Source organism: Mauremys reevesii, linkage group 12 (assembly GCF_016161935.1).
Source record: "Mauremys reevesii isolate NIE-2019 linkage group 12, ASM1616193v1, whole genome shotgun sequence".
Lineage (NCBI taxonomy): Eukaryota > Metazoa > Chordata > Testudines > Geoemydidae > Mauremys > Mauremys reevesii.
In genome coordinates this window covers 11,405,631-11,433,405 of record NC_052634.1, presented here as the reverse complement: position 1 = coordinate 11,433,405, position 27,775 = coordinate 11,405,631, and the positions used below count along the sequence as shown (strand labels likewise).

The 27,775-nt window shown below is 50.1% G+C and overlaps 1 protein-coding gene across 20 annotated transcripts in view; it reads left to right on the top strand.

Annotated features, from left to right (window-relative positions):
• Window positions 1-27,775, top strand: part of LOC120375737 (protein CEPU-1) — a 757,368-nt gene that overhangs the window by 717,526 nt on the left and 12,067 nt on the right. For 15 of the 20 annotated variants that reach the window (XR_005586712.1, XR_005586711.1, XR_005586710.1 and 12 more), the window contains 5 exons: window positions 12,039-12,173; window positions 13,471-13,591; window positions 17,608-17,667; window positions 17,796-17,947; window positions 22,469-22,504. Coding sequence is in view for 16 of the 20 variants with exons in the window: in XM_039496604.1 (XP_039352538.1) it covers window positions 12,039-12,173; window positions 13,471-13,591; window positions 17,608-17,667; window positions 17,796-17,947; window positions 22,469-22,504 (504 nt within the window). In the remaining 4 variants the exon portion in view is untranslated. The remainder of the gene's footprint in view (window positions 1-12,038; window positions 12,174-13,470; window positions 13,592-17,607; window positions 17,668-17,795; window positions 17,948-22,468; window positions 22,505-27,775) is intronic. The other 5 variants (XM_039496616.1, XM_039496614.1, XM_039496618.1 and 2 more) reach the window with 3 other exon arrangements.

Here is a 27,775-nt window from a genome sequence, read left to right as displayed (position 1 = left end):
GAGCCCGGCAGTGTTCAGAAAAGTGGTAGTAGCAGGGGTGGAGCTGCTAGCCAGAGGGGAAGTGCCTTGGCAGAGCTGTGGGGAGGAGCCAGGAATGCTGCTGCGGGTTCTAGTTGCATTGTTGGCAGTGTTGTTGATCACTTGTGCCCATCAGGACTGTGGTATGGCAGAGCAATGAGGAGCCCCAATGCTGGCAGAGCTGGGAGCACTAATGGGCCACTTTCAGGTGCATTAACAGAGCTGCGTGAAACACCTAGGCCTGGAATAGCAGGGAATGCTGCAGGGGAGAAGCGGGCTTCATTGGCAGAGCTGAGCAGGGAGGCTGGCCAAGCGTGTACCCCACACCCTTCCTGAAACAAACAAGTGCTTCTTGTCTGTGGCTTTGAGGTGCTCCAGAACATTCAGCCTGCCATTTGCTTTCAAATGAATGAGTTAAAAATCTAATGGACCGTTCCCCGCATGCTGCTTCCGGGAAGCATGGGACTTACAGGGGCTAGGGTCACCTCCCTTTGCAGTTTGAAAACGATGAGCCCAAGGAAGGGAATCACATCTGGGAGCTTGCAGTCCCAGTGGCAATCCAGAGGTGATAATATGCCCTGAGACAGGGCTGCATCTTTCAGAGGAGACGGACAGACAGACTCTCACGCATGTGTGAAATCTACACCCTTCCTGGCCCGATACAGAGCAGTGACTAAAACCCAATAATGACTGAAAGTTACTCAGATACTATTGAGATGAGGGGTATATGTAGAGCTAGATCAGTGGGAGTATATGGGGATGGATGGATAGGTAGGTAGGTAGATTAGATAGGTAGGTAGGTAGGTAGATTAGATAGGTAGGTAGGTAGGTAGGTAGGTAGGTTTGGGGAGATGGATGGATAAATAGGACTTCTGAAGAGGCCTTTACTCAACTAATGAAATGTTGTCTCCTGACACTCTTGGAGGATCTCTGACCAAACTTCAGAGCTTGCCTTGAGATGCTCTAGCATGCCCCAGGCCAGAAGGGGGCAGACGGGCGCTCCCTATCCTAGTTAAATCAAGAATCTTGTGTGCACTTAGCTGATGGATGGGGAATACGTATTTCTTAATGGCTCAATTTTCTGGCCTGTGTTATATCTTTATTATTATTATTATTATTTTTATTATTAATAGGTGCTGGCTGTGCCAGTTTTGTGGCTCCCTAGGAGCTCAGAGAGCTTAATATTAATTCCTGTAATATTTCAGCTCCTAACTGTGCTCAAGCGGAGCCATCTTTTAAAAGTTAACAAAGTTGATTCAACAAGGAAGAATGGAAGGAGGTGAGGGAGCTCTCAAACCTTCTACCAGGAACTGGCTATTTCAGATTAACAGACTGTCCTGCCTCCGACGATACCGGGGAGTGAACTTTGGGAGAGGCAAGTGCTAGTTACGCAAGCTATAACATGGGTATGCAGAGAACCTCACCTGCATACACTGCCTTGCCAACCAGCCTCACCCTGGACCCGCTCTGTGTACGAAATGAGAGGATGGACTCCATGGTCCATTTAATCCTATGCCTTTCTGCTGGAATTGCCAGCAAATGTGCCCATTGTGTTGCTTGGTGTTGTGACAGACCTGTGCCCACTAAGAACTGAGTTAAGTCTTCAAACCACAATTTGAGGACTTCAGTAACTCAGACATAGGTTAGGGGTTTGTTACAGGAGTGGGTGGGTGAGATTCTATGGCCTGCATTGTGCAGGTGGTCAGACTAGATGATCATAATGGTCCCTTCTGACCTTAAAGTCTGTGAGTCCATGAGATACAGTAACCCATTTCACACAGCCATCAGACGGGGAGGAGAATTTCTGAACAACCCCATATCTCTCCTGGGAGCCAGCCCCTCAAGCCCCTTCTCACTAGAAACGTTCACAGAGGTGGAGCTCGAGATCGAAACACAACACGCCTGCTTCGCCACTGCATCACTCCAGCTTGTAATGTCGCTGCAATCAAGGGAGTCACACTGGCGTGGCAGTGGAGTAATGCCGCAGCGAAGCAGGCCCGAAGAGTGAAATTTACCCCTCTGCAGCAGGGCCAGCATGAGATCTATGACTTAAGCATGACTTAAGCTGCCAAAACAGGGCTTGAGCGGGATGTAAGCAGTGCATACAGCTGTGCTGGATCTCCACACAGGGGTGATCTTCACCCGAAGACGTACCAGTGCCACCTTTCATGCCAGCTGGCGCCACTCTCCATGTGAATAATTGTCCTTTCCATTTCTAATGGCTCTGTGAGACCCCAGCAGCCACAGTTTACATGAGCATTCTGTTGCTTCTTACTGTCTGTGCTTACAGATTGTGTTTGCTTAACCCCAGTGCTGCTCCCCCGAGTCCAGTCTATTTGTTTCTCCATTCCTGGCAGTCACTAATGAATGAGATTTGTCCAGATATCAACAAGACGTCCCATTATAAATAGGCAAAAATGCAGAGGCCACAGAGCAGAGTGCATTAGCAATTAGTCTCAATCTGTGCTTTTCGCTTTAGGCAGATGCAGTGGCTGGTGTTACCCAGCAGGGGATGCTACAGCAAAGGGTCTGCTAAACCCCATTTTATTTGGGGTGGGGGGGGTGGAATATGGGAAATGAATTTTCAGCTTGGAAGTAGAATGTTGATCTGTTTTGTACCATGCTTGTTTTAAATGGTCTCAGCTAGTTGCGGGTTTTACAGACTTTGTGGCTTGAGACTTTATTTACTGCTTCTCTGTCCATCAAAACTTGCTTTCCTTTTAAAAACCCGAAACCCAATGGCAACATACTGTTCAGAAAGGCCTCTTGTGCTCTTGGGCCTTGAGGTGTTAAAAAAAGGGAAACTGATGAGCTATTGCGGTTTAGGAGGTGACTGTGCTTTTCCATATATAGGGTTTTTTTTAAAGTCTTTTTACTGCCTAGTTGCAGCGCCAGCACTGGATCACCCATGGTATTGTGCAGGGAAGGGGAACTTAAAGTCAAAGCTTAAGTTTTATATATTTAAAAAGACAAATAAAAAGGAGGGGGGGGACGTAATGGCCTGGATACCCCCTGCTGTGCACCTTGTGTTGTCCTTTACACACAGTGACTGTGTAATGGTGCCAGCTCCGCAAAGCGCTGTTTTGAACTCCCTCGGCGCAGGTGCCGCTGACTGATGAAGGGGCAGGGTGGAAGGAATGGGTCCCGATGTGCACAGAAATGATCACAGGATTTTTTTTTTTCTCATTCATGGAAAACAGCAGGGGGATTGACTTGTTTCTCTGCTGTCGTGGGAACCCAAGCACAGCATCATGGCACTAGTCCACGAGACACTGACCGTAAACAGTAAGAGAAACTGACCTTCTAGGTTAATTGTTTTAAGCAGAATAAAGATCAAAGAGTCAACAAAAGAACATATGTGTTGGAAAGCAAATTAGATTTCTCAAATGCCTTAATAATTCCCAGTGTTGTTAGTATTATGGGTAACTAATGATAAATAGCTGGATGAGAGGCAGTGTGGTCTAATGGAGAGATCGCTGGACTGGGACTCAGGAAACTTGGGATCTCTTCCCGGCTGTGTGACCTTGTCTGTGCCTCCAACCCTTTCTTTCTCTTGTCTGTTTGGATTTTAAGCTTTCTGGGGCATGGACTCTCTCTCAGTATGTGTATGTACAGCACCTAGTGCAATGGAACCTCGATCTCAGTGAAGCCTCCAGAAGCGACAATAATACTCATTAATAGTCGCTAGATACCTGAATCCGGATCCTGCAGTCTCTGAAAGGGCAAAAGCAAGTGCTGAAATCCAGTGCAAGAGCTGTGTCTCCGTACTCTGCTGTATTTCTGGCCTGCCTTTGCAGGCTCTAGACCTCCAAATTGTTTGGATAAGGATCAGATCTTGTGTGTACCCATCCCAAATGACTTGCATTCCCAGGCCCTTTGTGGTTCACCCCTCTGTAGGTTTATCACCATGCACTTATCTCCGACTTCTGCACTATCAAAGCACAAAAGGAAGGACTTGGGAGCCTTTATCTCTGATATTTCCCGAGCGTTTGTGGGTGGAAGGCTGACCCTGACCATTAATTTTTAACAAAGTCTGTTGCATGCTAAGGAAACACACTGAAGCTCACTTATAACAGGCTCAAACCACACGCGAGCACTGTGGTTCCCTGCACTCCAGTGGCTAATTCTTTTGGCATGAGATTCAATAAGGTCCATGCTCACTAAGCTACTTCCCTGCACTCAGAGAAAGGGCTTTTGTTAATTAGAAGGTGGTTCATTATCTTTGCTTTGCAGAGACTGGAGTGAGATTTGCACACGGGAGTATCTGAAGGCCACTGGCTGTGTCCTCACTTTATCAGCAGGCCGCGCTGTGCTACTGAGAAGCCAATTCTAGGTCAGCCATAAAAGGGTGGCCCTTTCTGCAGCACGCGTTACCGCACAACCCGTGGAATGGAAAAGTGCCGTTTTTGTGTCTCCAAAGGATATTGATTTGGGGGTGACGCTTTCATATCTTGCCCTTCAGTTGTGCTAGATACCGATGAGCTCAGCAGTTTTAGTTGTAAACCAGTCCGGTGGGGATTTCCGCTTTGGACCGCGGAAGCATATGGATGTTAACAATTCATCACAGTGCTGAGGAGCCTGAGATGACGTAAAGATGCAGTGGTTCGCCCCCTTGCTACATTCTAGAGTGCAGCCTGAGCTGCACACAGCTCACTTTAGGGCTGGTTTGTGACTGGCGTGTGCATTCTGGTTATAGCAGACACGTATGTGGGGGTGGGGGAGTGAGGGGAGGAAGGCAGGGACACAGGATGTAGATGGAAATCAAAGGAGTGGCCATGCGTCAATTTCATTGCCTGCAAACCCATGTCACAGAAACACATGGCTGCAAATTGGCTTTTTAAATCCTATGATGAACAGAGGCAGCACGTATGGGTGTGCCCCTGTCTGCGTGGGTTCATTCTGTGTATATGTGTGTTTGTTCATGCGCATAAAGGAGGCAAATTCTGCACCCTCCACCAGGGCGGGGGAAGAGGATGAGAGCCATCTGGCTGTGGAATTGGTATGTTTCTGCGGTACAACAGGGTTATAGGGATGGGGTTCTTCTCTGGGGCAGAGCTCAGCTCTGTGAGTCTCCGTGAGGGGGCCCTTTGGATAAGGAATGAGGCTGGAGGATGCACTGCTATGCAGCTCCTCTGGCCACTCGCCATGGAGCGGCTATGCTTAGCTGCCAGAGAGGAGGATTCATCTCCACTTAGGCTCACAGTTCCCGGTCCCCAGGCGAGTAACGGGTGCTGGAGAGATTGCCATGGGCCATGTTTAGCCATACAGCGAGTGTTCCACAAAATGCACACACGCATGAAAACACATGAGCACATCTGCAAACCTGTGCTAATGTGCAGTCTGTGTATACTCGTGTACATGTTTGCAGTGAACACAGGCATATCTTAGAACCTGTGTGTGCCTGCATGAGCATCAGTATCTATGCAGGTGTGTGAGTATATTTGGGTGCTTTATACTATAATGATCGGGGCATGATAAATAGACAGACAGACAGATAGAATGCTGTTAATCTACATGATCATAGTCACTGGTCAGATGCTGCAGTGATGGGTTCTTGTACGGTTGCCTACCGGAGGTGGACAGCTGTGGGGGGTGTATTTGAGCATGCAGTGTGCGTATTTTCCGTATTCACAGAAGTAACCATGCATGAGATGTGACCAGCCACCCACCTCGAGCCATAACTTATTGGGACGGCAAACCCCCGCACACACCATCATTAAGGTGCTTCTCTGAGTGGCATCGCCCTAGGCGAGAGGAGAGGCAGGAGAGCTGCAGGACTCGGTGTCCTCTCGTCTCCCCAGATCCAGCAGCCAAGCGCACCGTCTCCCTGGGGGACCTGTGAGCACTCCCCTCACCGGTGGCGCTCAATCCCAGAAACAGCTGTCCGGAGCTAATTTATTTCCTAATGCTGCAGCAATGTTAATTTATAAATTACACTGGTAATTCGAGCTATTATTAATTTCAGATGGTGTAGGGCAAGCCTAATTAAAATATGACACCAATTGCCACACATATGTACCAAGGACTACCGTTTAAAATTAATAGGAATATTAAGTGTGACACTGGTCTCAGAGATGCTTTGCACAGTAATTATAGCAGCCCTGCTGCAGGAGATCTGATAAAGGCGATAGAGAGATTTCAAAGAAATAAATACAAAAATCCCACTCTCTCCCTGTTCAGGGGCTATTAAAAAAAAGCTGCTGCTTTTTTTCCCTCTTCTTTCAAGGTCAAACACACTTTTTCATTGGAAACAGGGCACAGGAATGGCACTGCAGGGAAGCATAGCATTAATAACCTGAATATTTTTTTAATGCATGCTACTTATAAACATAGGGTAGGGGTCCTGCTGGTACTAAGAACCAGCTGGACCACCTCTGCTGCAGTCCCAGCTTGCTGGCAAAGAGCCTTTGGAGAGGTTTGGTACATGGCTGGGAGACCTCCAAGGACCACTGCAGGAAATGGTGGTTGTGATTCAGTAGATGATGCTCTTCAGCCGGCTCTGAGCCAATACAACAGCCTAGTGCCTTAGTGGAAGGGGCTGCGGTTGGTAGTTATCACATGACCATGACCTTCCATCAAGGAGCAGAGCTGACTGTTCTTTGACTATTGGTGGTAAATATGCCCAAGGGCCTGTGATGGGACACTAAATGGGGTGGGATCTGAGTTACTACAGAGAATTCTTTCCTGGGTGTCTGGCTGGTGAGTCTTGCCCACAAGCTCAGGGTTTAGCTGATCGCTATATTTGGGGTCGGGAAGGAATTTTCCTCCAGGGCGGATTGGCAGAGGCCCTGGGGATTTTTCGCCTTCCTCTGTGGCGTGGGGCACGGGCCACTTGCTGGAGGATTCTCTGCACCTTGAAGTCTTTAAACCATGATTTGAGGACTTCAGTAGCTCAGAAGTAGGTTAAGGGTTTGATACAGGAGTGGGTGGGTGAGATTCTAGGGTGACCAGATGAGAGACATGAAATATCGGGACACAGGGGGAAGGGCGGACGGGTCGCCGGCGGAGTGGGGGGGGAGAAAACGAGCCGCCGGAGCATAGGAAAAATTGGTGGGGCTGATTCACGCAAGCCTGGGAGGGAGGGGGGGGAGGAGTAATGCGGCATGCTTGGGGCAGAGGCCAGGCCAGGATGGGGACTTGGGGAGGAATCCAATGGGTCAGGGAGGGGAAGGAGTTGGGGAGGGGCCAGGGCTGAGTTGGGGGCATGAGCCCTCTCCGCTTGTGCACCGGAGGGCAAAATATCGGGACAATTTGCATCCCGACCCAACATCGGTCAGGACGTGGGACAAACAAGTAAATATTGGGACAGTCCCGATAAAATCTGGTCACTCTAGTGAGATTTTGTGGCCTGCATTGTGCAGGAGGTCAGACTAGACGGTCTTAATGGTCCCTTCTGACCTTAAAGTCTATGAGTCTGTTCATTCCTGGCAAATAAACATTCCATGCAGCCCTGAGATCTGGGGCTCCCCTTCAAACTTGATTGTGGGGTGGTGACGCACCTCTCCCCTGCCTCCGGGGGGGTGATGGGGTGTAACAACCCTGCGACAGGGGTTCTGCTAGCATAAGCTACTGGGTGCTTCTGCAAATGAGATACACCCCATCCTTTCTCCGATGCATCACCCTGGAGTCTCAGTGGTTCTCCTGGTTGGTAGTACTACAGGACAGGGGCATCTGTTATAATTTGTTTCACAGTGTCAAATGCTTGCTGTTAGGAACCTGCCCAGGCCCATTCAGCATCCTGCCTTGTGAGCTGATATATGGGCTTGCCTACGGCAGCCAGTGTGGACAGAACTTGGTCAGAAAACGTATCATTCCTATGAAGTGCTGTACCCTTTTCATAGCCACTAGAGCTGGCATGTCTCTGACTGCCTTCAGCTTTTTGGGATCTGCTTTCAGTCCCTCTGCTGTGAGCAAATGTCCAATATATGTCACCTCATGTTGTCTGAGTTGCATTTTTTTTCAGTTGAGTTTTAAGTTCTTGTCCCTGCATCACTGTAGAAAAGCTTGTCATTCTCTGCTATGGTCCCATTCAGCTCCTGTATCATTGCTTCCTTCACCTACAATAAGGATATCGTCTGCGATTACTTTCACCCCAGGCAGCCCTTCCAGCGCTTGGGCGAGTTTTCTCTGCAACACCTCTGGTGCTGGGCTTATGCCCGCCAGCATGCGCAGCCATCTGTGGCAACCAAATGGCATTGCAAACGTTGTCAGCACACCAGGCTCTTTATCCAGGCTCATGTGCCAAAGCCTGTTCCTCACATCACAGACCACAAAGATTCTGGCTTTGGGAAGTTGTGGGCAGTGAATAATGGCATCTTTTCAATACTCATTTGAGTTGCTTTGGGTCGAGGCAGCTGCATAATTTGCCTGATAACTTCTTTCCTACCATGCTGCTTGCCCAGGCTGTACTGGCCTCTACAGGTGCTGTGATACCTCTGCTCTGCAGACTTTGAGGCTCCCTGTGTACTGGATTACATAGTGCCATGGTAATTTCTCTTCATGGTAAGCACACCGAATCCACGGCAGGGCATAGTTCTAGTTGCAGCTTTCTTGCAAGGCACCCGTTGCCTTTGAAAACATCCCCATGTGCTTTTTAAATGCTCTCCATTGTCCATGGGACTCCCTCTTTTGCATCGCAATTGAACCTGATCGGATCCATGGCTTGCATAGCCGTATTTCCCAAGAGGGATCTGTGGTGCTTACCTTCTACCACCGCAAAGTTGAGCTGGAACCAACTGTTATATTCTGGGTCAGCTGTTATGAGGTCACATTTTCCCGTGGGCTGCATTGTGCTGTCATTGTACATTATTTGCTTGCATCTGCTGTTTGTAAAGCACATGTTTGAGTCCAATTCACCCCAACAAATCGTATAATCGTAGAAATGTAGGACAGGATGGGACCTCAACAGGTCATCTAGTTCAGTCCCCTGCACTGAGGCAGGACTAAGTATTATCCAGATCATCCTGATAGGTGTTTGTCTAACCTGCTCTTAAAAACGTCTAATGACAGAGATTCCACAGCCTCCCTAGGTAATTTGTTCTGGTGCTTAACGATCCTTATAGTTAGGAAGCTTTTCCTCATGTCTAACCTAAATCTCCCTTGCTGCAATTTAAGCCCATTACTTCTTGTCCTTTCCTCAGTGGATAAGGACAACAATTTATCACCCTCCTCTTTATAACAACTTTTTACATTCTTGAAGACTGTTATCATGGCCTTCCTCCGTCTTCTCTTCTCCAGACTAAACAAACCCAGTTTTTTCAATCTTTCCTCATAGGTCATGTTTTCTAGACCTTTCCTCATTTGTGTCGCTCTCCTCTGGACTTTCTCCAATTTGTCCACATTTTTCTCAAAGCATGGACACAGTACTCCAGTTGAGGCCTTATCGGTGCTGAGTGGAATGGAAGAATTACTTCTCGTGTCTTGCTTACAATGCTCCTGCTAATGCATCCCAGAATTATGTTTGCCTTTTTTTTTTTTGCAACAATATTACATGCTTGACTCATATTTGGTTTGTGACCCACTATAACCCCCAGATCCTTTTCTGCAGTTCTCCTTCCTAGGCAATGTTTTCCCATTTTGTGTTTATTCAATTGATTATTCCTTCCTATGTGGAGTACTTTGCCTTATTGAATTCCATCCTATTTATTTCAGACCATTTCTCCAGTTTATCAAGCCCTAATTCTAATCTTGTCCTCCAAAATTCTTGCAACCCCTCCCAGCTCTGTATCATCTGCAGACTTTATAAGTGTTCTCTCTATGCCATTATCCAAATCATTTATGAAGATATTGAATAGAACTGGACCCAGGACAGATCCTGGTGGGGTCCCACTCGATATGTCCTTCCAGCTTGTCTGTGAACCATTGATAATTACTCTCTGCGTATGGGTTTCCAATCAGCTTCCCAATGATTTTCCAGTCACGTTGCAGGAGGCCCTGCTATCCAGCTGGAATCATGCAGGGTGTTTCCCTGTTAACATGGTTGCTTACACAGAGGTCGATATGGTCCCTTGTTACCTTCCTATCTCGGTAACCTGAACCTGGTATGCTCTCGTACTCAAAGAGAGAGTCATGGCGTCACCACCGCTGTCTGATGTGCTGCCCCCCTCTTGTACATGGCTGAATGAATCTGTTTGAGAACTTCTGCTCTTGGGCACGCTGCTAAAATGGTCCCACTTGCCATGTTCCTTGGAATGCCGTCTTAGCGCAGGGCACTTCTCCTTTGTCTGCTCCTGCTGTCTCCCACAGTGAATGCATCTCATTAAGGGTACGGACTCCTGGCCACCTGCTCTTCTTTGCTGTTCTCTCACTGCATGTACCTCTGGGCACATTGGGCCTCCTTGGCTTTTCATCCTTTGGCTTGGTCTCTAGTGAAAAACCTGTGTTGCTCCACAGTTTCATTCTGCTTTGGGGAACAGTAGCTCTCCAGAGGACTTCTATGAGGCTTGGGGCAGTGGTGAGCATCAGAGTACTGCAGACCTCTCTGCCTTGTTCCCCAGTAAGGTAAAGTAAAAGTTTTACTTTCCCGCTGTTGTTGTCCCCCTGCATGGCCAGGGCTGTGTACAGCTCGAACTCCTTCTACTGGATCCATCGCGGGGCCAGGTTTCTGTCTGCTTCAGCCCAAGCTCTGTGGCCCACGCTGCCAGCTGCTGCTCCGCAGGGAACTCACAGCTCCCACACTGCCCCCGTGGTTCACTATCAAAGAGGGAAGGTGGGCACAGGTTAAGTTGAAATTGAACTTATTAAATTCTGGGCACTCTGGTGTCCCTGTGTTGCTTCCAGCCTAACTCCCTGCATTCCTTGTTTTTTCTGGTGTCCCATGAATACCAGTTACCGCAGGGAACATGGGCCCTCTGATTCCAGTTCCACTGACCATGATACCCAAGCCGTGGTGCACTTGGCATGCTAGCAGGGACTGTATCAAAACAAAGCTCTCCAGAGAACACAGCACATAAACGAGAGGCTAAATCTTCAGCAGAACTCAGCCCATTTGGTACTGTGTGGAGCCCTGAGCTCATTGGAAAATCTGGCCCTGGTTGTCTACAAAGATACATCAGCCCTTCCCCCTAAATTAGGGGAAAATCAGGCCTGGCGTCTTGGAACAAATTCCAACATGGCTGATTGCAATCTTCCTGCCTTCACTCCCACCACCAGAGTCAGTTGTGTATGGTGTCATGCACTTCCTCTTGTAAAGCCGGGAGCCGTTTTGCTGCTAGTGTGAAACAGTTGCTACATTTCACAGCAGAGGGGAGAGCATTTCTGTGCTGGATGAACTGATAACTGAATGAGTTGTGATCCTTCGGGACGGGAAGGTGGTTTCCAATGGTCAGATCGTATTAGTACCCAGCTGATGGTAAAAGGTCCTGGACAAGGGGAATTTGTTGGCTCAGGGTCCTTCTGACATTGGAGTTTAGTTACAGAGATTCAGGCCTGGCGTTTAGACCAAATTGGAATGATCTTTATGGTTTGATGAGGCAGCCTGTTAGCTGAACCAAAGGGAGAACTTCTTATCCACGGCTCCCCCTGTGTAGAGCCAACATGAAGAATCCCATGTTCAGCGGGTGCCCGAGTCCTCTCAGAGGGTGAAGTCTTTAGGGTCACAGTCCAGGGGCCTTGCTAGAGTGGGAGAGAATAGACCCTGTCCGTAGGGCCTGATAAATGAATTTCCCCTCTTGACCCAGAAGGGAATATTCCCACACTGCGGGCTCCAAACCAGTGCTACCAGGGTGGAAACTGTCTTCTGCATGTGGGACACCATGGGGCCCTGCTAAACCTGGCTCTGCAATTCCTTATTACTCCATGGCTGGACTGTAGCACTTGAGTTTCTCTCTTGCATCAGACAGAGAAAGGGGTGAAGAGGAGGGGTGGGGAGGAGGGGCTCATGAGTCGGGAAACCCCACTGGCATTGGAGGTAGGTAGAGCGGCTGAAGGGCCCCCCACCGCCTTTCAACTCATGCAACTGTTAACTCAGGTGAGGCGCTGCTCCCTAGCCCCTGTTCTCCTTCTCTTTCCGGCCCCTGCAGCTGTGGGTTTCGTGAGCGAAGACGAATACCTGGAGATCACGGGGATCACCCGGGAGCAATCTGGCGAGTACGAGTGCAGCGCATCCAACGACGTGGCAGCTCCCGTCGTCCGGAGAGTGAAAGTCACCGTGAACTGTAAGTAACCACGGGTGCCAGCTCGTGGCCGTAGCACAGAGGCGACGCCGGGGGCAGGCAGTGAGCAGAGACAGGGTGGCAAGCAAAGAAAGGAGAGCACCCCCCCATGCGGTGGGGAGGGGAAGAGATCATTGTCCCCTCACTCACAGGCCGTATCGCTTGGTCTGGGGGCACCCTTTCAGGGAACTGGGAGTATCTGTGCAAGAGGGGAGGGCTGGGTGTGTCCTTGCAGGGGGCTGGGGGCATACGCAGAGTGGGTTGGGAAGGGGACTGCCTATTTTCTTAGCAGATGTAGTTCTGTCCATTCGTTTGGGTTTTGAATTCCTTTTTTTCCCCACTCCCCTGCCTCCCTGGCTCTCTGTGTGCATGGGAGCTTTCGCAGCCCATGGTGAGATGCTGTGTTGATAACCTCAGGGGAGAAGTGAAGCGGGAAGTGAGCAGCAAGTGGGAATTTAAAAACAAATAATGAGCAGAAATGCTGCTGCTAAGAGAGTGGGTGAAGAAAACTCAGCCCTCCTGGCACCCTACTCCTCTGCATACACATACAGTGCGTGCACTCAGACACACACAGGCACAGACACACAGGGGGCATGCACTTCCATGTAGACACTGTGGTACAAACAGGAGCACCCGTGTTCAAAAAGCATACATATGGTGCATGTGTTCACACACACATGCTCAAATACCTGTGCATGCGCTCACGCTCATGCACAAACGTGTGCACACACTCACTCATTCACAAACATGTGCATGTGCTCACCCACGTGTACAAACAAATGTGTGCATGAGCTCACACACATGCGCAGACAAACATATGTGAATGCACTCGCCAGTATGGGCACCCGCACACACAGGCGCATGGGCTCACGCACGCACACACGAAGTCACGTGCAATCACGCCAAAGGAACACAACTGTTAGCAGTGGAGAGAACCAGAGGCTCCAATAAGCATGTGCTGCTGGTGAACTGGGGCAGACAGACAGAAGGGCCCATGCTGGCTAGAGACACAGAATGAAGTTTGGGGTCATTCTCTTCCCATCTGCCTGAGCGCTGGGCGTGAAGTTCCTTGCGGGCCTGTAAAACAGCACTTGAGTGGCAGGAACTGGGCACCGGCTCGGCGAACAGACCTCCTGTTGGCTAGGGGAGGGCGGCTGGCACAGGGACCTTCTGCCTCTAGCTGATTCATTTGGCTCAGCCCATGAGGTGGGGAAGAAAGAGAGGCTTGCGGAGTGAAGGCGGAAAAGAAGGGTTTTCCGAGGCTCGGGGGAGAAACTCACACGCCCTCATGTCCCCACAGACCCACCGTACATCTCGGACGCCAAGAGCACCGGGGTGCCCGTGGGGCAGAAGGGCATTCTTCAGTGCGAAGCCTCCGCCGTCCCCGCCGCAGAATTCCAGTGGTACAAAGACGACAAAAGGTTGGTGAATCCGACAGGGTATGTGGATGGAGGGGGACAGAAAGGTCTTGCAGGTGGCATCCGCCCCAGCAGAAAAACTATTTGCTGCCGTTCCCAGGGCTCCACTCACCTTGAACAAAGCCAGAGTGGTTGAGTCTGCACTTGAACTGCAGAACCTGGAAAGAGGGGTCAGCGACCTGATTTCACCCTGTCTTTGTGACAGCCACGCTCTCACTGCAGGAGAGAGGAGCGGGGTGGAGGTGGGGAATAGACCACTCTGTTGTAGTGCTGTTGTAAGAGGCACCAGGATTCTGTTGCGATTCCACACCATCTCCCCCACACACACTCACAGCGGCAAAAAGAGCCATAAAAACAGCATGTCAAGGAAGGGGCCTCCCCATCCAGTGCATCCAGGTGCCGTGTCCAGGCAGGGGAAACAATAATTAAATACTGAGCATCCCTCTGTCCCGGGTGTTTTAATTAAATGACGAAGAGAAGAGAGGAAGCCAGATTGCCAAGCCATTTACTCTCTCCAAATCTCGTTTAGCCCTTTAAAAAGAGGCTTTTGCAGAGATAAAGAGGCCAGCGCTCCTGGGAGCAGAGACCAGCAGCTAATTAGAGATGTGCCCAAGGTGGTGTGTTTAGATCCAGATGCAAACTTGCCCGTAGTTCAGAGACTGGTGGTGTTCAGCTCTAGCTGAATCACCCCCTTATAAACACAGGAGCCAGCAGCTAAAGTCTGATCTGGATTCTGAGCCAGATTTCCCCCTAACTTGGGTAGGGTTCGAGTCTGGATTTTTGTATTGGGCCCAAGTCTGCACTAATAACCTGATCTGTACAGGTGCTGAGCATGTGCAGTGCCCATGCATTCCAACAAGACCTGCCGTTGTTTGACTCGTCTTAAAATCAGGCCATGAATTTATATTTAATTCATCTCTCCACAATATGGAGTATCTGAACTCCTAGGCTAGTTTTCCTGCCTGGGAATGGATCTTCTGGGCATTTGTTTTCAAAGTGGCCTCAATCTGCTCTCTAAATTCAGATACCCTGAATTAGGGTGACCAGACAGCAAGTGTGAAAAATTGTGACAGGGGGTGGGGGAGTAAAAGGAGCCTATATAAGAAAAAGACCCCAAAATCGGGGCCATCTGGCCTATCCTGACTTCAGATGTGCATGCCCTGTGCTGCATGTGTAAATGGCATTTGAGGGCCTAAAGTGGACAGTGTGATCCAGTGGTTACAGAAGTGGGCTGAGAGTCAGTTAACCTAACTTCAGTTCCTCACCGCCAGTGTCCTATTGGATGACCGTGGGGCAAACCATTACGCTCTTTGTGCCTCCTTTTCTCCATCTGTGAAATGGGAGCAAAAATAATTCCCCTCCTTGGTGAAGATTGTGTGGCTTCTTGCCTGAAAGTGCCAAGAGTATTACTGGAAGCACAAATCCAGGCTTTGGGGGTATGGGAAAATGCAGAGGCTTTAAGACTAAAGATGCTCTCGGTCCAGATCCTTTAAAATGGCAGACAAAACGTAAGGTCCTTATCATGCCAGAAAGATGCCCCAATAGGAGGTGAAGGAGGACAGTCTGCTGACTAGGGTGCTAACCTGGGATTTGTGAGACTTGCGTTCGGTTACCACCGATGCCACTGTTCTGTGGGACCTTGGACAAGTCACTTAACCTCTCTGTGCTTTGCATTCCCTTCTGCGAAATGGGGATAACTTCCTGGGGGGTGTGGTGGAGATAAATACATTAAAACAGCTTGCGTGACGCTCAGATCCTATGAGAATCTATCAGTGTAAGCTTAGCTAGATCTCTGTTTTTGTAGGCCCTACGCCAACTGTGAGGCTTGTTTCATTTGTTTTCTGTGTTAAGCACATCCCAGAAATGGAGGAATGGGTTTAAAATACTAATTGGAGGATATTTTCCCGTCAGGCTATGCATTTTTCAGAAGCAGGCCGTATTGCACTGGCCTTTAAACCGCTAATATGAATAACATTCATATTCATATTGAAGCCAAGTGCTAGTGAGAGTTGTCAGACAAGACCCAAAGCAAGCTGGGGTGGTGGTAATGAAGAGCAGGCGCCCACTGGGAGGAATTAGCTAGTAAAAAAAAAAAAAAAAAAAAAAAGACCAGAGTGCCTGAAGAAACAGAGATGCTGGGGAGGAGGAGGGTGATCAGTGAATGGCAGACCTGCAAAGGACGTCACGCCACACTGCGTTTAGCCAGAGAGGGCAGCGCGATCCAGCTGTCACCCATCTCCTCAGCTTGCCTTCTTCATCCCTGCCCTATGGTTTCCTCTAGGTAGGGTACTTGGAGCTAGGGTTGGGGTTCCTATGGGTAGGACTCTCTTCCCTGAAGTTAGGGTTCTTATCAGGGGCGGCTCTACAAAGTAGGCTGCCCCAAGCAGCGCGGAGCGCTGCGCCGCCCTTCCCCAGTCCCGCGGCGGGTCCCCTCTTCCCGCGGCTCCGGCATCCTGGGGAGGGCGGCATTTGGCTCCGGTGGAGCTCCCGCCGGCGTGCCTGCGGCAGGTCCACCGGAGCCCGGGACGAGCGGACCTGCCGCAGTCATGCCTGCGGGAGCTCAACCGGAGCCGCGGAAAGACAGGACCCGCCGCAGGCATGACTGCGGCAGGTCCGCTCGTCCCGGGCTCCGGTGGACCTGCCGCAGGCATGCCGGCGGGAGCTCCACCTGGGCCAAATGCCGCCCTCCCCAGGATGCCGCCCCAAGCGGGCGCTTGGCCCGCTGGTGCCTAGAGCCGCCCCTGGTTCTTATAGGTGGGGTACTTGGAGCTAGGATTGGGGTTTCTATGGGTAGGATACCTGGAGCTAGGACTGGGGTTCCTATGGGTCTGGTACCTGGAGCTAGGGTTCGGGTTCCTATACAGAGGGCTTTCTGCCACTTCACAGTCTTCCCAGAGCCTAGCCAGGCACATGCCATGGTCTGCCAGCCGGAGAAGGGCTCTCTGGAGCGGGCTTTCCTGGGTCCTAGTTTGAATCGAACGACAGGATTAATCTCAGCGCTCCTTTCGCAATCAGGGTGGGGCAGATCGATTTGGCTCAAATCAAGGCAAGACTTGAGTTTCCGACCTTTTTCTGGTCCAGGCCTGAACTTTGCTGGAGTTTTAGGGGAGCTGGTGACTGGATGAAAGGCTCCTGACATCTCTCCAATCTCCCTGTCTCCAGTCCCATGCAGGGCTCCTTCCTCTACCAGTTGTCCCTCTGGTCTTCTCTTCTCTCTGTAGTACCTCAGCAGTGTCCCTTGAGAGCGATGCCAGCTCCTCCCATCTCTGTGAGTCCCCACCAGACCATTTCATCCATCCCACATGATGTCCCAGGCCTCTTCCTCTCACTACACAATCCTCACTCAGTTTCCTACAGCTCCATCTAACTCTCTCCCCTGTCTCCTCTCTGTGAAGGTCTTTGCAGGCACCAGGGAGCTCAGCAACATGTTTGCAGAACCCCAAACTACAGTTCCACTCATACCAAGCCCGCTCCGGGTCTGTTCTCTGATGTGCCCGTGAAAGCATGCCTGGATCGATCAGCGATGCCGGGGCCCAGTGGACACACTGCCAGGGGTCCCCCCCAAAGGCCTGGGGGGATAGGTTTTCAGGAGGAAGGGGGTCAGGAGAACTTATTAGGGATGTGTGAAGGAAGTGAGCCTTGGAGCAGGGGGTTAGAGCCACCTGTCGGGATTGTCGGATTTGGAAGGGAACAAGGGGGTCATTTTGAAGGTGGAGAGGAGGATAAAGCTGGCATGGAGCTGGCACGGAGTTGCTGTGCCCACATGGTGATCATCACCACCTACGGAGGGAGCTTTGCAAGCCCCAAGATTGTTCTGCCATGGTGGCTGCTCTGCTTATCTGAGGATGCTTCTTGTGCTAGCTCAGCTCTGAGGTGGTCTGAGTGTGATCCAGTGGATAAGGCATAGGATGGGATTCGAGACTCCAGTCCCAGCTCTGCCGCTGACCTGTTCTGTGACCTAGGGCCATTCATTTCATCTCTCTTTTTCTCCACCCACCCTTTGTCTGTTTAAATATAAGCTCTTCAGGTCAAGGAATGTCTCACACTATTTGTCCGGTATGGTGGAGCTCTGATCTCAGGTGGGTTCTCTAGGTTTTACTGCAATACGGATAAGAGCCCAGGGGATAGTTAGCAGCCCCTTGCTCTGACCGTGTCTTTCATTCTGAAGGTGTTACCGTGTCCCTTTCCCCTTCTCCCCTCGCCTCAGGCTGGTAGAAGGACAGAAAGGGGTGAAAGTTGAAAGCAAAGCCTTCTTCTCCAGACTGACTTTCTTCAACGTCTCCGAGCAGGACTACGGGAACTACACCTGTGTGGCCTCCAACAAGCTAGGAAATACCAACGTCAGCATTATCCTGTACGGTGAGTAGGGTGGGGTGCTGGGTGGGGAGAAGGAAGTAGGGAGAAGACGATGTGAGGGGGAGAGGATGGAAGGATGCAAACCCCCAGGGGTTGTTTTTTCTGGGTGTTGCTGACAGACAGGACCGTCTCAGTGTGGAGCCTCCATTCATCTCAAAGTGGAGATGTCACCAGATGGGATGCGTATTTCTTATTGATTGTTTCTGCTTTGGTGGGGTTCTGAAGTTGCAAGGGAATGCTCACGCATGCTCAGCTGTTATTCCCAGGTATAGCGTGACCAGGAGCAAGGTGGGCTGAGCTACCAGTGCAGTACGTGGGAGATGAGTGGCATCTTCTCCAGGCAAAAGGAAATCCAGTCTCATGCTTGTTTCACCCCAGTTTCTTCCACCCATGCCCTTCAGTTCTGTCCTGCTGGAATCCATTCCCCCAGAACTTCATCCTCCATGTTTGTTCATTCCTGGGTTTCCCCAAACCTTGCTGTCCCAGTATGCCCCCAGCCCTGACCTGGGAGGGACCTCCTGCACTGACAGAGGACGTCTTCTCCATCTCCATGCAACCCTGCGGTTGTCCACACACTGCTTTCTCCTTCCTCGCCTTGGAATCCCCTCCTTGATTTCCTCTCGCCCTTTGTCTCTCCTATAAACTTCTCAGAATTGACCTAAGAGCTGGACAGCTGAGGGCCCCTAAATCAGAACAACTGCCACCCTGCAAACAACCTAGGCCTGATTGAAGTTGGACATTAAGATCTGATAGGGCTTTGTGAGAGTGAGTGAAACCTGGTTTGGCTGAAATAAACCCACCTACCTCATCGCCCCAAACGTCTACTGCACATTCATAAGAGTTGGATGACATTTTGATAACTCCTCACCCCCGTTATGTCCCCATATTCATGGCAGCTCAGTGCTTCAAAACAGGTCCAGACTAGGGAATACAAAAAAATGGCAAAATATCCAGTTTGTGTTGTATTTTTAGCCTGATCAGAAGGAATCAGGAAGCTTGCAAGAAAGTTTGTCCTTGTGAGAGTTCCAGCTTCTCACTACCAATGACAGAGCATTTGGGTAGTTCTGTTAAGGCTGGAGTAAAGCATCCAGGTATCTAGGTGCTTATTCAAAGCATGCCGAGTAAGATCCCCGCCAGACAGCTCAGTCAGGATCAGCCCCTTGAGTCAGTGCCTTTTTCTGAACCATGGGATAAAACATGACAATATTTGTCCTAGAAACAGGCCCAACCCACACATTCCACATCCAGACTTGGGTTTTGAATATGTCAAGGTTCGAGGATGCCCTTGGCCAAGCTTTGCTTTGAGGCTTGGTAGCATTGCAAAATTTGGATCCAGATCCGGTTAGGGATTCCAGTCACCCCTGAAGTTTGATATTTACTGAGCTGGGATTTTGAGCCTATCACGAATATTCAGGGTAATAAATTACAGGAGCACCCTTCAGGTATGTGGCAATCACCCAGGTGGGGTCATGTGTCTGCAGCTTCGCACAGAGCCATGAAAAGCTATAGTAACAGAACCAGAATCTAGGCGGCACTTGCTTTGTTGCAAACCTGAATCTCAAGACTGTTTTGCTGAGATATATGGACCTTTCAGCCAGCCACAGCCACAAACCAGATAGACTTGGGTTGACTCCTGGATATATGCAGGAGACTTTGTGCTTTGTCATTTTTTGAGCTTAAACCCTGCCAGTTTGGCTGAGTTTCCATTTGTGGTTTTGGGTCTGTCAAATCCCAAACTCAAAGGACCTAAACCCAGATCGGATCCAGATTTGAATTTGTGCAAGTCCATGGGAGCGGGATGAAACGTTTGATCCTTACGACAGAGACATGGCCCAGTTAGGAAGTTCATATCCTGATCTGCTGTGCACGACTCCACAGCATAAATGACCCATGCAGCTTTGTCTTCATGTGTCAGCTTCCAGGTCACATTTCCTGTTACTGCAGCATAAAAAATAAATAGAAAGATGACTTTGCTGGAGGGAGGGAGGGAGGGGGATGGGGAGTTCCGCGCCCTTATCTGGGAACTGTTTTCTCCACATGCCAGAGCTGTGATTAGAGTGATGCATCCATCTGACACCGCTCACAGTCGGGGAGGACATAATTGCTCGACACATTTGTCACGCATCTCCATGCTATGGCAGTCAGTGGTGTCGGAGCCTGTACCGCTGATCAGGAACCGAGTGGGGAGCAAAGCCCTTACCCACCATTGCATTAGCACCTGTATCCTACAGACCACGGGCTGAACCTCATCTCATTATACAGACTGGCTTGCGAACATCACTAAGCTCCGCTCTTGCGAATGATGTAATCATCTCCTAGTAACTAGCGACAACTAATAACAGAGGGAAATTAAAAAAAAAAAAAAAAAAGGACAGAAATCCAGACAGTGTGAGAGCTGGACAAAATATGCAATGGGCCAAAAGGTAATTTTTGGGTGGCTTCATTGTGGGGCATCTGATTTGCAGAGGTGCTGAGCACTTCCCCTTTGAAAGTCAGCTGCCTAGACGGATCTGAAGTCGAGCGGCCGCAAAACTTGAGGAATGCAAACTTAGACACCACTGTTGAGCCTGTGGATCTTCCCTCCCACCTCGGCCTCAGGTTACCTATCTATAAAATGGCTGCAGAATGTTAAGCACGTACTGGACATGCAGGGGGCATCAGCCTGCACTGGAGGGAATGTCTCTGAGGAGCATTTGCAGCTACAGCTTCCATTGTGGTTTCTGCTGGGGGTAGAGCGGCTTTATTTTTCTGTGGGAGTTTCAGAGGAGCTCCACCAAACAAATGTGGGAGCAGGAGGTACTGAATTGCACATTGCCTGGAAAGCCTCCCACCCATATCCCTATTTCAGGCAAGCAACACCCGCTCTTTGTTCACGGACCCCCTTATAGCCCAAGTTTCAGCCACTTTCCACCATCATTACCTCATCCACTTGCAGATTATGCCCATTATGGGGGACCCCTGCCAGCATGTACCCTGCCTCAGCTTTCTCTCAGGCCACCTTCCCCCTTAATGCCCACCCCTGGGGTCACCCTGGCCTTTGGGGACCCTTCCAGGGCCCTCTCAGTTTGTGCTGGGCTGCTGTTGAACTGGTCTGAAAGCGTGAGCCAGGCCATGGCTGATTGGTTAACACTGCTGCAAACCACACTGCTATTGCCCTGGCGAGGACAGAGGGGAGAACAATGGAAATGTGCTGAGTCGGCTTTTCCAGTCAATCATGAGTCAGGCTGTGCTGACATGAACAGTGGGGTGGTTGTGAGGTTGGATTTATTGGTGTTGGAAATCATGGGATGAAAAGCAAAACATTTTAGAGCCTTAAAACCCCTTCTGTGCTGCTCAGCTTCCTGCCCTGCAGGAGGCGTTCCACTGAGTAACACTGAGTTCCTGTAAAAAGACACACCCTACCTGTAGAACAAGTGAGATTGTAACATATTAGGGCCTCCGTCCTGCAGGTGAGTCTGTGTAGAACTGTATATAACATCCCTGCAGCAATCAAAAATTTTGTCATGCTTCACCTCACCATGCACGATCGCTAGTACCTATTGTGTAATACAGCCTTGCAAAATTCTGTGTGCCCTGGGGTGGGAACTTTATTTTGATAGGCAAATAACATATTGTTAGCTTTTCATTTTCATTGTAGTGGCAAGGACGATCATGGGGATTTTGTGATTGGGTTGGTATATTTCCAAAGAGGCACTTTGGTCTAGTGGCCAGTTCACTGGACTGGGAGTCAGGAGACCTGGAGATCTGCCACTTATCTACTATGTGGCCTGGGGCAAGTCTCTCCCCATCTCTATACCTCTGATCCTCCCTCCCGTCGTTTGTCTATTTCAATGGTAAGCTCTTCAGGGAAGGGATGATCTCTCTCAGGGTAGGTCCATACTTACCTGCCGGGTCGACGCGGAGAGTTCAACTTCCCGGAGTTCGAACTATCGCGTCTAATCTAGATGCGATAGTTTGAACTCCGAACGCGCTTCCGTCGACTCCGGAACTCCACCACCGTGAATGGCGGTGGCGGAGTCGACGGGGGAGCCGCGGAGTTCGATCCCGCGGCGTCTGGACAGGTAGGAAATTCGAACTAAGGTAGTTCGACTTCAGCTACGCTATTCACGTAGCTGAAGTTGCGTACCTTAGTTCGACACCCCCCCCCCCCCGTAGTGTAGACCAGGCCTCAGTGTTTTTTTATAGCACCTGACACAATGGGGCCCTGGTTTTGGCTGGGGCCTTCAGTCATTCCTATAATAATCTCCCTTTTGCAAGGCTGCCATATTATTTATTATTTTAAACTCATGGTAAGGTCATGCCTGCAATTTCCGATGATTCATTTCACTCACATCAGAAAGAGTCTGCTGCTCCCTGGCCCCACCCTCCGATCTTTTAAATGCCCTCCCCCACCCCCCATTCCACCTCTTATTTACACACCAGAGGGTTTGCGGAGTGGTATGGGAACTATAATTTATTTATTTATTTATTTACTTATTTATTTTTGTCATTTTTTCTCTTCCGTCGTTTCCTCCCCCGGTTTAGAAATAAGTGAGCCCACAAGCTCAACCTTGTTCCAAGGTCAGTATCACTCTTGCTGTGTGTCACATCCGCTGTCCTTCCCCTGCCTTTAACCTCTGCCTGCTCTTACGTTCCCTGTTTCCCTGTCTGACAACATGCATGGAGGCCAGTACCACTTCCTGGAGGGCGGCCAGAGAGGATGCAGGTAGACGGGCTGTGACTGGTCACCTGGAATTTGTCTCCATAAATAGTGTGGCTTAAACTTGACACGCTTGTCTTGTCGACCCAGAATTCCTTCCTGGGCGGGGGTATGCAAAATGCGGTTCCGCTTTGTCTCTTCCTGGAGCTTGCGCCCAGACTCCTTGTCCAATTGGATAGAAATCCAGTTTGCAACCTTCTCCTTCAAAATGTTGTAGCTAGGGTCTCTTCAAGCCGGCCCCAGGGATCCAGTCCCAGTTCTTCTCCTTATTCTGAATGATGCAGTGTGAAACATCCCCCTGGATGCCAATGCAGATATTGGACCCAGTCCTGCAAGGTACTGAGCTCCAGCTGCTCCCATTGAATGTGCAATGGAAGTTGAGGGCGCCTGATAGCAGAACCAACAGTAGGGCCTTTGAGAGCTATGGGTGAGGCCTTAATGGACGCTCGCTGCCTTGAGGGGACTTGCGGTGCCCACATCTGCATTGGGATGAGGGGTGTGCAGCGATAAGGCATCCTGCCATTGCTGGAGACCCTGGCTCAGGAACATTCTTAGGCCTTGCTGGGAATCAGGTGCAACATCAGAGCAATGCACCAGATCTCTAGACAGAGAAAGGCTAAAGCAGAGCTGGCTTTAGGATTTGGGGAGCCTCTACTGAGGTTATTCTTGGAGAGTCCCAACCTTTTAATCTCCCCTTTTCTCATGCAAGCTCCTCTAGCCATGGTCAGGACAGGGTCGGGAAGATTTCCTTCCTGCTCCAGGACTGGCCTCCTCCAGGTCAGAAATTACACCGGTCTTTGCCCTGCCGACTCTGGCTGAAACAAGGCAGATCTAGTGGGGCACTGGTCAGCACCCCCGGGCGGCAGCAGCAGCACTCTCAGTGTTGCAGTCACTTTGGGACTGGCTGTTCCGCGAATGGAATCCCCCTTGGCTTTATCTTCGACAGCTCCCAAATGGCAGCTGTTGGCTAAGAGCATCTCACCATCAACCCTCTGAGGTAGCGCGTGAGCAGAGCAGCTACACGGGTGATACCGAGGGGCACTGTGTGGCTTGCTCTGGAGGGTAGAGGCTACATGCATGATAGTTTAGTGCAGAAGGGGAAATAGCATTGGGTGGAAGGAAAAGAGAACCAGCTGTAGGAGTGAGTATCTTCCCAGCAGGGTCTGTGTACAGCCTTGCCAGTCAGAGCCAACCGAAAATATCCGTGAAGGATTCCAGTAATTCCAGCCAGTCCTCCTACATGCCTGGCACCTTCGTTTATGACACGGTCAAGATCACAAAGGGAAGGGATGGGGAAAAAATCACCCTTACTCCATGGTGGTCTTTAAAAAAACAAAGACTCCATACCAATCCTGGTTCGTTTATCTGCATCTCCCCTCCCCTCACAGTGTCAACAGAGACAAGGTTGCCTCATGCCCACACGTGGAGGCATTTATTAATCATCCTTTCATCCTGTTTTGTTCTTTCTTTCTTTTCTGTTTATCTCTTGCATGCCAACACCCGCATCTCTCCTCTTCATGCTTCCCTCCATTCTGCCATGTAAGTACCCGCCAGCCCTAACAACTCACCTTCATTCTACTAAACTCCTTAGTGTTCTGTAAAGAAGGGAAATTGGGAGGTGTTAGACAGACAAAAACAATGCCTTGTCGCAGAAGCCAACCAGCTAATGCACAGAGATCTGACAGATGCATGTGCAGGCACGGAGGTAGGGTAGATACAGGCTGAGATACGGTAGATGGAGCCGGGTAAAGCATTGGGATGCTTCAGATGGCTGAACGCAATTGCTAATGGGTTGTGAATAGGTGTAGGTGGGTTGCGACTAGCCATATTGCTAAATGAGACAGGTGTGGGCAGTCCCAGCTAGATGGGAGTGGAGTCCTGGGTGTGAGAAGGTTCCCAGTACGGAAGAGGTTGAGAACCACTGCAAGAGACGGATGAATGAGACAGCCATGGACACAGTGAATGGTTTGTATAAGTCGGCAGATAGGTGCAGTAGATAGATCCCATAGATGTATGTGGCAGATATACATACTGATGCGGGGAGTGAGGCGAGATGAGAGGTGCATGGATGCAGTACACAGACAGATGGTTACCGGAGGTAGACATTGTTAGACCGTTTACAGGTGACACAGCTCTGCAGAGAGAACAGGGTTAACATCTCAAAGTCCTGGTAACTGTTTATAACCATCTGAGCTTCTCAGAAGGTGGCTGTTGCACAGAGATTGGAACCCAGTCCCTCTTGGAAGGCTTGTGGGTATATTTGCCCACCATTTGTCCTCTCCAGTGAGGTCATGAGCTCTGTGTCTCGGTGGCATGCAGAATCACCCGGCCTGCTTTTGTGAAACAAGGAAAGAAGCTGACTCAAGCCGCTATGCCAGGGGCTTTGGCAGCTTTGATCTCCAGGCGCCACAGGTCTCTGCCACATGTGCATTCCCTTTGAGCACTGTAGGATTTGGAGACACACCCTGGGCCAGATCCATTCCTGGAGTAACTCTGCTGCCTTCAATGGAATCATACAGGGATGAAGTTCACCCAGGTAGAAATAGAAATCAGCAAACTTGAGCAGGTGGAAAGCTCGAATCCCATCAGAGTCCGACGGCGGGGTTGACTAGACCCTTCCAGAATGATTTGTTGAATTGCTCCAAAGGCAGTAAGGTTTTGTGAAGTGGATAGGATCATTGGGCCTGATTCACCGCTCAGATACCCCAGGTTGACACTGTGCTGAATCAGATCCGGTGTGTTTGCTGTAATCCTAGATGGGAGTCAGAGAGCAGCGGTATACAAAATGCCCTGGGTTTTCTTTGTCTAGCTCCTTTTATTCTCAGATGCAGATCCACCATCGCCCTCCAGGCCTGTGCTACCTCCGGACTAGATCACTGCACTAAATTCAGCCTGCAACTCACCTTCAAGGCCACGCTGGGGCTTCGGCAGGGGCAGACTGCAGTCAGCCAGCTTTGGAGCAGGGTGGGCTAGTGGGACCCAGCTACCGCTGCCCTCTGAATACAGTCAGCTAATTCACTCCTGCGTGAAATTCAAGGGGTTGGTTTGGGTCCTACTTATCTCAGCAATCTCTTCTCCCCTTATATCCCACCGTGATGACTGTATTTGTCAAGAAAGGTTTGGCTTTCTGACCCAGTGGTGAAGCTGGCAGAGTTGAAGGTGGGGTCTTCTCTGTTGCAGACACTTGCCATAGAAATACTGAGCCTGACCACACTTAGAACATGGGACCAGATGCACCTGTTTGCTCGGGCCTTCCTAGGAGGGCAGGCACCTGAATCTCTGATCACCCGGCTTGGGCTGCTTAGGAGTCTTCGCCTTTCAGCTTATCTGCGTTCTTGTCACAGATACTCCACTTGGGAAAGAGGCTGAGCCAGAAATCCACCTGTGCTCACTTGAAACACAACCCGCATGTGTGATGAGACTCTGAGAGCCCGGGTACATGAGCTGGTAACAGAGAGACTGCCACTTCAGGGACGGACCTGTGTTCCATTGAATCTTCTCTCCCTTCTCAGCACTGCTCTACACTGGGAACTGACATCGGCATAGCTACGTCTCTCAGGCATGTGAAAAACCCACACCGCTGAGAGATGTAGCTAAGCCAGTCCAACCCCCAATTCTTTTGTTGACCTCGCTACTGCCTCTTGGGGGAGGTAGATTACAGATTACTGTGCTAACGGGAGATCCACTCCTGTTGGTATAGGTGGTGTTTACACTGAAGTACTATGGTGGCACAGCTGCAAGCAGTTTAAGTGCTGGATGCTTCAAAGGAAATCACAATGCACCTTCCTGCAATAATATCCCCATAGGGGTGTGTGTCTCCCTGCTCCCAGCTAGTGACTGGTTTATGACCTGAAGCATCAGGATTTACCTGGGCAGTACCCTGGTATCAGTACCCTGATCTATCTTCTTCAAGGTCCCTGAAGGTACTGTACAAGTAAAGGTATTTGACGGGAGATGCCATGCCATGCCATGCCCCATGCCTCTCCTTTACATGCACACAGAGACCATCAGGACAATGCACAAAATCATCTTGGCTCTGAGCCTCTCTCTCACTTGGAGTGGTCTCTGAAGGAACATTTGCAGCAGCCTGAGCTGCGCTGCTGCTGTCTTACCGACTGGCTCAGTCCCCACGGAGTCTTTTATCCCCCAGGCATTAAGCTGGCTTTTGATGGTATCAGCGCTCGGTAAAAGGTCGGCTGATTAACGTCTGAAAGCGATCATCAAGCCAATTTATTAGCGAATATGGGACTGGAGTAAAACTCCTGAGATCACAAGGGAACAATTGCAAAAAGAAGTGGTTATCAAAGACAGGCTCAGCATCCCCTGAGGATTAAGGGGAGTCACTTAGGAGCTGGACTTCCAGTTTGCAGCACTTACAGGCATAGCATGTGCCGGAAAATTGCCAGGCTTTCTGCTATAACGCAGCATCTTCTGGGCTTTTGTGGGTGGGTGTGTGTGTGTGTGCTACCCCAAACTGCGACTCTTTCTGCGCGGAATCAGCAAGATCAGCAAAAACCTGTTGGCTGCAGGAGTGGCAGGAGATCAAGAGGTTGTTTGTCCTTTCTTCACCCTGCTAGAAAAGCACGATCACATGATCATGTCGCTGGACATGTTGAGTTGGCTGAATGTCATGTCCATGTAGCCTCCTTCCAGGACAGGAGGGGTCACGCACGCCTCATGCTGGGACCTATGGTGGCACCATGACACGAGCATGATTCCTGTCTGCAAATGGAAAAAAGCTGGAGATTAAACTAACCCCCTGGGGGCAGGGAGGGATTCTTCAGGAAAACCAAATGCTCTGAGGTGATGGCTCATAGCCTGGCAGAGAGCACAGCCGGGTTCCTGTCACCATCTGTGAGGGCCTTTGCTTTATGGGTGATTTTTCAAGTGTTTTATGGGTGTGCAGAACAGTGCAGGCGGTTCGGTCCCCATGCTGGGCCTATGTAGGTACTAGCGCCATCTTTCCCACATCAGTGAAAAGATAACATCTCATCTATGGAGGCTGACCCTGTGTCCTAAGAGCCCCTCTGTGAACATCAAAATGGGGTCCCTCAAACCCTCCACAGTCAGTGAAGCAATATCCAGAAGGGAGTCTTCTTGGGAAACGAGGGACCTCTGTGATCCCAGGGTTT